At 37.6% G+C, this 13,022-nt stretch overlaps 1 protein-coding gene across 5 annotated transcripts in view; it reads left to right on the top strand.

Annotated features, from left to right (window-relative positions):
- The window catches only part of SLC24A4 (solute carrier family 24 member 4), a 94,786-nt gene that overhangs the window by 69,567 nt on the left and 12,197 nt on the right, over positions 1–13,022 (top strand). For all 5 annotated transcript variants that reach the window (XM_064512162.1, XM_026111934.2, XM_064512164.1 and 2 more), the window contains 2 exons: positions 1,223–1,367; positions 11,514–11,680. In XM_064512162.1, coding sequence (XP_064368232.1) covers positions 1,223–1,367; positions 11,514–11,680 — 312 coding nt within the window. The remainder of the gene's footprint in view (positions 1–1,222; positions 1,368–11,513; positions 11,681–13,022) is intronic.

Below are 13,022 nucleotides of genomic sequence, written 5' to 3'. Positions count from 1 at the left end.
ACCTAATACATTTGTAACACATGCCAAATTTAACAGTGAAATATTTTTTAGGAAATCAACTTGGCATATGACCAAGAGCAAGAGAAGATCAGATAAGGCACAAAGTAGCAGTTGTCTCTGTAAAACTTCTGCTTTGAAGACAATTCACTGATCAAAGAAAAAGTATTGCTTAATAGATAAGCACCCAGAAAACTGATAGTTGCTCGTTCAACATCTGCAAAAAATCCTTTCTAAACCAAAGCATTTTGGTTCTCTGTTCTCCCATATTCATATTTCCAAAGTTTTGCAAAGTATTCAGATACGAGTATTCTCTATTTTTAATCATCTCAGTTAATATTAGTCTCAGAATTTTTTTGCATGTTGTTGCAGTTACTTTATTTTATAGGAAATTGCAACAATTTGTCATTAAAAAGAGAACACTTAGCAACTGTCTCACTTAGCATTGAACACTTGACATTGTCTCACCTAACAAACCACAAATATTCCTTTTTTTAAAAGTAGGAAATTATTGTTCAATGCCACATTCTCCAGTGTAGTAACTGGTATATATACTGATACTTAAGAATGATCACTGCTATTATTGTACTACATATTGCAAATGTAGCAGTCTTAGCCACATCTGTAGGGGCAATATAGAATTTTCATGAGAGTTTGTATACTCAGGCAAGGACAATTAGGGTTAATATTGCTTTTGAAATGTACATTAGGATCTTTACATTTACTACAAGGGATGGGGATGGGAAGGAGGCAGAAGAATTGAACCTCAATAGGAGGGGATCTGGGGTCATGAGTCCTTTGTAGGCCACCTTTAATACTGCAGCAATGTCTTGAGTGTTACTGCTCAGTTACGGTACTACTGCTGGTCAGCTCCTAGTTTGAGCAGGAAGTGTTGAGTAAGAAGTGTTTCAGAGTAACCATGCTCATTAAAATGTGGTGTGAAAAAAAGATATGAGAACTTTCTCAATCATTGCTTGAAGTACCCAAGTTAGTAATTTTGAGATCAATGGTTGATACTGGCCTCACAGAGAGAGGTCAATCACATACAGGTATGTTTGTTACTCTCTGGAAGAAAAGCTTTGTGGAGAAATACCAAGGCTCAAATGACTGGGGCTGGACAGACAGTGAAACACAGACAAAGAACAAAATGTCAGGAACAAAATGTTCTTGAAAAAGTCAAGAGCATTTCCAAGCTTATGGAAGTTTTGTCTGTGACCCTGTGCAGCGTCAGCGGCTAATCCAGTCTGCGAATGGCTCAAGCAAACAGCTTCAGAATGGGAAGCATGAGAATATTGAAAATGGGAACATTCCTGTGGTGAACCAAGAGGAGGAAAATGAGCATGACAATCTGTCTCCATTTTCATTGCCAGGTAAGCCTTACTTTCTAGAAGTTTAGGGTAAGGAAACAGAAGAGAATTAAAATGCTAAACACTGGGCTGTAAGAATAGACAGTGTATGTGGGGAGAGAGGAGGAAGGGGATTGATTTGACTGTCCAGAAGCTGGATTTAAGGACAGTAAAACCAAGCCAGAGGCTGCATGACTGAAAACAGATCATAGGGAAGTGTTTTCCAGCCGTCATGCACTATAATGGTGGAAGTGCTGGTTTGCCAGAGGTGAAGAAAAAGCAGGTAAGACAGGTTTATGTTTAAAAACATGTCAGACCAACCTGTACTAAGAGTGATTCTGAAGTGAACAGTTAATACTTGTCTCTTGGAGGTTACTAGGCCAGAGGCAGCTACATATATAAAAAATCTTGATATAATGACTGCAGGGATGGCTTCGTGGAGGAAGATGAAGAAAGGTTTAGGAGAAGAAACATGGTTTAATATTTTTGCAGGTGTTTACAATTGTTAGAGTATGAGTATCTAATAATACTCACATTTGAAAATTATTTTGAAATCCTCCAGTGCAAAGGGCTATGTATAATCAGCCTTATTATGATGGTGCCCTTGGCACATTACATGTTGACTCACCCTCAAAAGCTTTGGTGATTAGACAGCAGAGATTAGATCACCCCTCACAGGCATGTAGTCACTAGTCATCTGGCATGCAGCTACTGTTTAACACGAATATTACTCTGCAGAAATGAATATCACATGCAGTGAAAAAGAAGGAAGAATTTTCCATGTCACACACAAAATCCTAATTTCTTGGAGGTTGCATTGCTTCAATTGCTACCATTTTTAGAAGAGACACTTGTGACTGAACAAACATCCAAGCATATTGGAAAATTTGCCATGTGAAGAGTGGAAAAAAATATGTTTTCGTGTGTCACTGTAGTGTGTGCTGTTACAGGACCTTCTTGCAGTCAGCAGTTAAAGGCTTTCATCAGGAGGTGAAGAATGGTAACAACTGATTCATTAAAGATAGGCCCATTTGATGTGCTCATTCAGAGCATGAAAAAGCTATCTTTATTGCATGGCAAAATAGGTGAATGTAAGTCAACAATAGGCTTGCATGCATGAACATATTAATATCAATAATAATAATAGTAAACAACTTATAAAGAGCAAAAATGTCTCCCCAAATGATGTGAAAAATGCAGTATTGATTGCACATGTTGACCAAGAAGACTTTTTAACCTAGTTGTTTCCAGGAAGTTTTGGATTCGAGGTTTAATTGGGCAGTCATGCATATCTTTTTGCATTCCAGGACAGAAATCTTAACATGTAGCAGACACTACCTGGAGACCAAATTGTCATATTTGGATTTGTTTAAGATGTGGACCTCCTCTTTATGAATAAAAAATAGACTTCAGAGTGGAGCTTCCAAAGTGTGTGACATTCACAATAGGCAAAATGCCTTAATCTAAGGAGGGGTTTATGAGTTATGCTGTTGTGCTTTTCTTAATGCAGTTTTTCTGCATTTTTTAGAAAGTCTTTCAAGATAATTGAGGTGTAACAGGCCAAAGTGGAGCCACTGATGATACATTTCATACTGCAGTGGAACAAAAGTTCAGCATAAAGTCAGAGAGTATGCATGAGTGGTGAAGTGAATGTTTAAAATCCTCATCATTATTTTCAGATTTTGTTATTCATCTGTTGTCTGGAGGTGATTGTCTATTGGTTGGGTTCTCATTATTATCTATTATCTCTTGGTTGGGAAAATTCTTCCATTTTTGCTCTCGAAAGTGCCACTTTAATAACTTTGGGAAAACGTAAAGAAACAGCGTCATGCTTTGTTGTTGTTTAAGTGCTGTGGCACAATCAGTAGCCTAAAAACCCCTGACATTTGAAACTGGCTTTAGGGAGAAGGTAGTTTGCAGACAGTTTCCCAGAATCCCCTCTGTTTTTCTTTTGATATGTTTTCAGGCCAGGAATAAGGCATACAAATTTTCTAAAGATCAAAAGTTCATTTATTCTGTCAGTACTATAAAGAGCTGTATGAAGAATAGACACTAAAAGGACTTTCCAAGTCAACTGCTTGCAATGTGCTAAGTAGAAAATTCGCTCCAATTTCTTTAAGAGCTCCAATGGAAATGGCTATGAATTGGTCGGAATCTTTTTTTTTTCCTGCTGTTCTCTAGACAACTTTTTTTAGCCTGGTTTGGGATTTGGCTTTCCTCCTTCACATTGCATGTCCTAGATCCTTTTGCCAGAAGAAGTTTCTTCTGAAGCAGAAACCTATGTAAGTGAAGTTTAAAGCACTACATCAGTCTTTGAGTAAAGTCCAGTTGTCATTTGCTGCTTTATATGCCATCAGTGATGGTGTTCTGTTATAAAAGTAGGGCTTTAGAGCATCAGAATAGAGAATAAAACTTTTTACATGAAAATAGTGTCAAACCATAATATCCAGCCTAGATCCCATCTTTCAGACCCAGAGAGATTTGCCCCCAGAGTGTGTTTCAGGCCCATCTTGAAATAGGAGGCAACACAAATAGTTTCTATTTGCATATGCAACTGCATATGATACCATACAAACTAGGGTTTGCTTTTGGTTTCTATCTGGGAGGAAATGTTCTCCTTTAAGAAGGAATTTCTTTCTTGACATAACCATTAGGTTGTGAGTGATTAGCTTCCAGGAGAAAGGCTCGTTTGATGCTTTGCTATCTGATTATTCTAAAGTTGTTTAGAAACAGGTCTTTAAAAAAAAAAGATCAGAATAAAGCAGGATGAAACCGAGCAGGCATATGTTGACAACAAAATGATATTTCAAAGCCCTTGCAAAGCTCAGTAGTCTTTTAGAGCCCAGACTCAGAAAAGCACTTCTGTGCAGCTTATAATGGATGGTTAAATCCCATTCACTGTCAGATATTCAAGATCCATTAAAATATTCAGTGTTTCCAGCTCCTGCTGGTTTCACAGAAATGAAGAACTCTCTCTCTCACAGGATTGTACCATGGATGCATTATATAACTTGTGCTGGTGTTAGGTAAAATAAGAGGAATAATTCCCAGAGCTAAAATAAGATGGCAATAAAGGAGATTAGCAGTCCTGTCCACTTTTGTATGAATCCAAAATACAAAGCCAGGATAGAAGCCAAAAGGAATTAACAATATCTTCTAAAATCATAAAAATGGTTGTACTGAGTCAGACCAAATGTTCATCTAGCCCAATACTCTGACTCCAACTATGGCTTTTTGAAGAAGTCTGGGAAAGAATGTGAACAGGACAAGCCTATATGATACTTCCCTGAAACTGCTCTGCCCTTTGATTATTTTCAACTCAGAGAACTTTCTGGGCTGTGTGTGATTTCTAAGCATTTGCTTCATGTATTTCTTCATTAATCTGCACAGTTCCCCTTGACTCTCCACAAATGCTTGAAAGCCACAACATCCTTTGACAAGGAGTTCTACAGTTGTGTGAAGAACCATCTTCTTTTACTTGCTTTGAACCTGGCTCCTTCTAGCTTCATTTGATGTCTTTTTGTATTGGAAAAGTGAACAAAACAATCCCCATGCATCTCACTGTGGCGCTTAGGGTGTCGTAGATCTTTATTATATCTCCCGTGAAGTTGTCTCTCTTCAAGGTGGAGTGGTCCTAGCTTACCTTGTTGTACTTGCACAGAACTGCCTTTGTGCCTTTGTTCATCCCTGTTGTCTTAGCTCTGAATCTTTTCCAGTTCTACTATACCCTTTCTGAGATAAGAGGACCAGGACTGTATATCCGAGATATGGATTAGCCGTGATTTTAAATGATGTTCTCTGGTTTGTTCTCCTTTCCTTTCCTAACGTTTCCTTTTTAACCACTGCTGAGTATCAAAGAAATGTATTTCTAATGAGTCAACAACAGAAAACAGTTCACTGTGGAAATCTGTCTGTCTCTGGAAACACTGATGCAAAGGGTTAATTTTGCTTCTCTGCAATGGCAGAAGTTTTTTCAAGACAGCAGTTCAGAGCGGGACCTAACTTTGGTGTTCTAGAAGGCTTTTTTGGAAGAGCTTCCTATTGCTACTGCCTATATAATGATGCATCTACTTTAGCATTTTAGTTCAGATCACAAGTGCACTTTTGAGGCAGATCTCCCAGTTGTCCTCATGTGCTGCCCTTTTGGTTTGCATTGTGGCATGTTCTCAGAGCCTCGTGAACTGGAGTCCTTTTGGTGAAAATTAACTGGAAGAATGTACTTTGTTTGCGAGAGCTGAGTGCAGCTAATCCGCTCTACATAGAAGGAGGGTACACAGGAGAGTTTAGAAGTGTAATAGGCTAGGGTTCAATTTACTAACAGTATTATGTTTGCTCATCACTTTGCTCCAAAAGGGTATAGAGGGCTTGAGGAAGTCTGTAAACTCCAGCTCTCTTCCCTTGAAAACAGACAGCAATATTAAAACATAAAAAATAAACCATGCCAAAATCAAATCAAGTCAAACAAGACGCAGTGAGTACTCTGCTGTATTACATTTCCTTGTTGTTGAATATTATCCCATGTAAACCTGTAGGAATTCTATACTAAGAGTAAAGCTTGTTTATGCAGACTGGAATAAATTCTTTGTTCAGGTCCTGTTCCTGTTGCAGCAAAATATGTCTTTAAGGGAACGTTATTGACATAAATCTGTATATGCAAAGTGTGGTTAAAGGCACAGGCTGAAAAAATAGAAATCTGGATGAGGGTTTTTTTGGACAGATCTCATGGTCTGGAATTTGGAACTTGTATTCTGGAAAATGGAACTTCTATTCTGAGAAAAGTGTCAGTGTTTTGGAAAATAGTCTGTTTTAGAAGAAGATGAAAAGTAAAAGTATTTTTTACAGAAAAAAGAGTTGTCTTCAAAGATCTGTTGCAGAAGAATTGAAATAAGAATGTTTTAGCATGTCAACTGCCCATTTGGAAGGCTGACAAAGATGAGATCATCTTGGATACTCTGCTGCCTACTTCGTAGCTTATCTAAGAGCCTCTTCATGATTCCTAGGGAAATTTGCAGAGCTGAAATCAATAAGGATTTTCCAAGAAAGCAGAGAGGCAGCTGCTGTGTTAGCAAATTAAAAAACATTGACTCACAAATTTTTTATTTTGCAACAAAGACATTTTTCAGCAGAAAATCATTCTGATGGAAAAGTCACAATGGATCTAGTTTGTTACATTTCTTTTAGATACTTCTGTGTTGAGTTCTATACTTGGGACAAAAATTCATATTCATCTGTTGTGTTTTGAATGTAACACATGCTCAGAAATGAATTAGGCTTTCAGATTGGCTCATTTGCATATATTAAATTTTTCTGTCGGGTCTCAAACCTGATGAACAATGCTTTCTAGCAGAAATTTACTAGCTATCCAGATTACTATAGAGCTCCCAGTGTGGAGGTGGGTTCTTGTTAGTGTGCATTTGAAGGTCAAGATTTGAATTAATATTGCTAATGATATGTGGATGTAAATACAATCTTTGTAAATATAAAGCCTAATTAGGACCTGGGGGACAGGTGATTTAAAAATCAGTTTTCACTGGGGGAAAAACATTTTTGTTTTTTCCAAATGAAAAAGGTAGAGAGATTTAAAAAAAATAGTAATTTAAAAGTGATAAAGTGGGGCACCAAAAAATCGTGAAATACTAAACATCCTAGGCCAGCCTTATTTGTCTTCTAAGTTGATCACTGCCAAAAGCAAAAAATTAAAAAAATAGAAATCAGTAGTAAACTCCAACTTTTCAGTTTTCCAGGTAGCCTTAAGTTAGAGATTTATGTGAATAAGAATATAGTATTGCCAATTGGATTAATGCTTATCAGGGATATTAGAATGTTTTTAGATCAGTCAGCTAGTGATTTCCTTGTGTAAGGAAGGTGCTTTTTCCACATTTGAAGGTTTAGACATGTTCTTCTGAAGTATCTAATATGTGAAGTAGTGATTTGTAATTCTTATGTTCCTAATGTGAGTTATGTAGCAATGCACTCTTGTTATCTCTGTGTTTGATTACCATTCTTTTAAAGGGAAGAGGAAGCAGCAAAGCTATCAAATTTACATGGCTGAACTGCAGTAGCTACATCTGACTCCTGCCAGTGTAGCTGCAGACTCCAGTTTGTCTAAACTGAAGTGTTTTGCATGCAGCTTTATTGACTAGGACATGTGGGCTGTCCACGCTATCTGCAGTTGGAAGTTCTGTTTCAGACTAGCTCTAGCTTGGTCCCATGGACTGAGGGCCTGATACTAACTGAAGCACTTTAGGTGTGTGCCTCCCAGTCAGCTTTATGCCAAGAGAATCTCATTGGTGTGGTTGAAGACTGCTCTGTGTTGCAAACCAAAATACAGTAAATGGGGACAATCAGGTTATATATACTTCAAAGGCACACTCTCAATCCGAATGAAAACCCAAAGCGGTTTCACTTTTTTGTACAGAGCTCCTCTCGACTCTGCGTGGATGTTACAAATACAAAAATATTTTTCCTATAAAAAGGCACTTAGTGCCTTAAGGAAATGCCCTTTTCTTGTTAGTGCTGTGGTGTGTGTTGTTAACAATTTTTACCAGCTATGGTGTGTGTTGTTAACTTTTTTCACCAGAAAACTATCTGTAGTGATTCTTTTAAGCGTAACATCTGGAAAGAAAAGCACCCCAGAAAGGTAATGAAAATTAGCGAAGGGCTCTTTGTTGTAGTGCTGTCCCTTGGTTTTCATAAACATTGTAATCAGGCTTCTCTATAATAATACCTCTCTGGAATATTCGGCATGCTTGGCTTCCAAAAATCTGTTAAATATTTTGGAGGAACAGAGAAATGGATATATAAAGGAGCAAAAATAACTTCAAGCAAAAACTGGATCAGTCAGTGTAACAGAAGAGTGAAGTGAACAGAATACAGAGCAGTGTGGGCTTTTATAATAAAGCAGTATTCTTTCAATATTATCATGCAGGGTTGCAATAAACAAATTATGCCTTTCCTGAGCTATATGCGATGCTGCAGGAGCCTTCAGATCCAGAGCTTAAGAAGTGGCCCGTACTGCTAAAAAACAGTTGAGCTAATGTCCTGTAATGGGACTGTTTGTCTGTTTTTACAGAACAGCTATTTATTGAATAATAGTGTTAATGATGATAATTTTCTTCCTTGCAGATGTACAAGGCATGCTAAACAAGAATCATAAAATTTGTCATTAACTAAAAACACACCCCAGTTAAACAGATCTATGGCTAAATCATTTTAATGGTTATTTTACTATGGGTGGTCAAAAACAAATCAACAGCACAAGAAGTAATTTCAAAAGAGCTAAAAAAATAAAATTCTCAACCTGGATGTTGTTTGTGTGTTCATTTAAGCCAAGTGAAGTGGACAAAGTGAGCAGCTTTCCGAGGAGGTGAGATGTTGCAGCAAACGCTTACTAAACTACCAAGTTACGGCATAACAGAAGACTCCTTTAGCACTGGGTGGCACACAGGTTCCATGACCCAGCAGGGTGGGAGCTTAAGAAAAAGATCTGAAGCAGAACCAAGGCCAGATCCATTTAAGGCCTTATATAAAAGTTTGTAAAAACTAGCAAATCCAAACACAAAAGAGAAGCCAATGTAGAGTGTATCACGTAGGCTGCTTTGGTCATGATAGCTAAGAACTATTCCAGGCTGGCTTGTAAATGGCCAGTCAGCTTCTCTGTTAACCTAGAAAAACCCAGAATACAGTTCTTGTCCTCTGAAGTCTCAAGCCCGGTTGTCACATGATGAATGCAAGGGTCACTTCCATAAACTATATAACTGAAAAATGGAGTTCTGACCCATGACTTTCTGTGGATAAAGCATCACCAGTAATGGAGCTAGGATTTTTAATCTAGTGCACATCCATTCAGTCTGAGCAAAGACAAGGGAAAGGCAAGTCCTTTTCCACCAATATTTCTGTCTTCTTAGAACTTAGCAAGATTAGCAATGCCGATGGTAAAGCACTGTGAATTCTCACTGGTAAGCATTTGTTTAAGTGATTCAGGACATTAGACAGGATCCCTGGCAGGATGCATATTCCCCAGTAGAGGTTAATAGCATCTGTCCTACTCATTCTGCAGGCAAATTTGTTTCTTTTATTCATGGTATTGAAAAGACAAATGGGCCTGAATCTCTTCTGTGTGGAGCACCACTGAAGTCAGTCGGATTACAGCAACATCAGATCAGAGTCAGATCTGTATTTTTTCCTGTCAGACAGTCGCCCACTCATTGTGCATTTGGAATTAAGCACTGAGGAAATTACTGGCGTAGCCCATACTGACTTGTTTGACTATGAACCAAGCTTAGCAACATGGGTAGACAAAGAGTACAAATTAACCAGCAGGAGTCTTTTAATGATCCAGACTGAAACAAATTAAACAGAAGGAGGTGCAAATTATCATATGATGTTTACAGCCTTGTAAACAGAGTTGAAGTGAGATGTGAACTAAGTGTCATTTCTTTTCTTGGACAGAACAGATAAAAGGTAACTGTTTTAAAAACCTGCATGGTAGTATATGTAACCATAGAGAAAAAGGACTTTCCAGTAAAATCTGTAATAGCTCCCCAGTGACATGCAAAATTCAAGGAATAGAATTGACCAAGGGACCTTAATAGTTTTGTGTGTTAAGTTCCACAGCTGCAAGCTAAAGGGAATAAAGATTCAAGCTTATGCTCAGATTTCCTGGTGGGCTGATGACTTCTCAGAATTCACAAGGAAATCTCAAGTTAGGGAGTGGATTCATCACTTAAGCAGGAAAATAGCTAAGCACTGAAGTACATACCCAAATAAATGAATGAAGACTATTGCATTAAACTAGACTTGTAAGTAGCCTTACAGACTGCAGAGGTATTACTACATTTTAAAATGTCTAACATTTAATTTCATTGCATCTGGTGCACATAGGTCCAGATGACAGATTTCGGCTCTAATTGAATTAACGGAGAAAAACTCACGTAAACACATCCTAAATCCCAGTGTCTTTGCTAAAGGAAAATTCCTGCTGAAATTGATGGAATTTTCCCTGATTATTATGTGCCCTTTTTAATTGAGCTATAGAAATTTACTGAAGATGTATCTGAAAGTGTTCAATGCAATCACCCATTTTGCTCAAAATGGCATATTTTGATAGATCTCATGCATATAATTATCAGTTTATTTATACTGATTGAAAAAACAGGAAATCCTTATTAATCTTTATATCCTTATTATAATAAAAATATGTAAAGAAAACCCAAACAAAACCTGCCATGCAGTTGGCTATAAAACTCAGGTTTAGCCTGAAAAACGAATGTGTTATTCTACTTGCAGGATACCTCATGAAACATGTAAAAATTCTGGTATTTCCAGAATTTATATCTCTGAAAAATATGTCACAGTTATAAAATAAGTCTCTTTTATGTATTAAGATTTACACGCACATTTACAATACCTGGCATTTTCTAAAAGTGGAATGGTTCGCACTTGCCTTCGTCAGTAATAACAGGTCTCTGGTATTGCTCACCACTTGATTTCAGGGAGTTGTACAGGGCAGTCATTATCTTCAGTCTTCTTTTACAGAAGCTAAGTGACTTGCCCAAGGTAGTGCTACACACATTTGGAGAAATACTTCTCAAGTCTAGATCTGCTGACTTCTAGTTTGAGGTGCCCTCCAACTGACCACAGTCAAGTATATGAGACAAGGTTGTCATGCTCATAGTTTGGGTCTGCGATTCTGTTTTTCTATGAAAAGTAGTTTCTTTTGTAACCTTCTGTTACAGAAGGTGCAGGTTATTTTCACTACCAGTCTTTCTATCTTCCTTTTAAAAAGTCCAGCAACTACTTTTTTTGGTTTTTATTTTGGATTAATAATAACGATACACGAATTTGAAAGAGCAGCAAACCTGACTAGTATTGTGGTTTTAAAAGCAGCCATACTTCCATACTTTCTGACTCTGTTTACTTCTTGGATTTACATACACTTTGGCAGGCTGGAACTGTAATATCCTAGCATATGCATGCAAGGTCAGAACTTGGCTGATGGTATAAACACAGAGCAAGCAAGGATGAAAGGTACACTGGAAAATGAGCTGACATGCACAGTTGTAATCATCTGTCAGGGATCTTATCCTCTGCTGTGTTCAAAGAGGTGTAACTGGGCCTAGGATAGCGACAGAAAAATTAAACTGATTCTTTCCTTTCTTTGTCCTGCAGATGGAAAAATGAACAAAATCAAATGGATTTTGACATGGCCATTGATATTCCTGCTCTTCTGCACCATTCCAAACTGCAGCAAACCACGCTGGGAGAAATTTTTTATGCTGACATTCATCTTATCCACTCTCTGGATTGCCTTGTTTTCCTACTTTATGGTGTGGATGGTACGTACATGTAGCAAGACTTGCCATATTGAGTGAAATGTGCATCTCAGAATAGCTAATATATCTGTTGTGTTTTTGTTAAAGAAGTGTATGTAATCATAGTGCGATCTCTTCAATGGATATTCTAATTACAGTATTATAATTCTAGTTTTATGCTGCTCTTTTCTCACAAAGATTTGGGCCTTGTCCTTACTGTGTGGGGCACTTACAGATATAGGAACGTGCCAGCTAGATTTTCAAAAGAATGTAGGCATCCAAATCCAGTAGTGGATGGAGGTCTAAATGGCGGCATTTCACTCTCAGAATCTGTCTTGAGACACCTTTAGAAATTTGGCTATACAATCTGATACTGAAACATGTACAAAAATCAGATGGGTAGCAAGATTTGAAGACTCACAAGTACTGTAAAATACCTTGAGTGGACTAATGCAATAAAATCCTTTTTAGGGAAGAGTACTATGATTGCTTGTAAGATGTTTCTATTTGCCCTAGACATATGAAAAACAGACTGTACCTGGTGTAGATAGGTAAATTGTGATCAATTTAGGAGCACACTTACTTGAAGATTTGACTAGGTTCCTGTTTTTTCTTTCTTACTGTCATTTAGTTTCTCTTTTTAAGTGTACATTTTCAGTCAGAGAAGGGGCACAAATAGGAAAGCACCTCAAATTGGTTTTAGAAACGGAAAAAATAATGATACTTTTGAGGTATACTTTGAAGTTACCTTTTTTCTACACTGAAAGATGCAAAGCCAAGAAGTTGTATATAACTGTAACTGGAAGATTGGCGGCTTGTGGTATTGGAAGAACTCATATGCCCATTTTTTCTTCTAAAAGAAAATGCAGTGAAGAAACTGTTGACTTCTTTCATATTGGAATATATATAGTCATAGAAATGCAGTATGCTGAAATTTGGTGAGATATTCTAGAAGAATTTTTGCTCATGAGCTTCTTACCTGCAAAATTTTTTTGGGGTAGAGAACAGCTCTGTCTTCCCCAAATGTTTTAGGCATTTGTGGGCTGCTTTATAGTCATTTTTTTCTCTCATGGAAGATCCTGTGCCCTCTATATATTTAATTTATAAAATTTTGCATTGTAAAGTAACCCCTCTCTCTCCGGATGTGGACTGTTTTGGAGACACTTAAAGAGAAATTCATATGCCAGCCATTCTTTCTTCCCAGTATAACTGTGCCAAAGCCACACATTCATTTCATACCATCTGTCCTTTGTAAGACTATGCATATAAGGCCTTAGTGTCATTTGCGGGTGTCCCCCTTCACAAGCAAGAGACACGTGCTCACCAAGGCTGCAACACCTCTTTTTTCAAGAGGCAGCCAAACCTC

Source organism: Dromaius novaehollandiae, chromosome 5, assembly GCF_036370855.1.
Source record: "Dromaius novaehollandiae isolate bDroNov1 chromosome 5, bDroNov1.hap1, whole genome shotgun sequence".
NCBI lineage: Eukaryota > Metazoa > Chordata > Aves > Casuariiformes > Dromaiidae > Dromaius > Dromaius novaehollandiae.
Note: the sequence above shows the minus strand (reverse complement) of the source record. Positions and strands in the feature narration are given on the sequence as shown.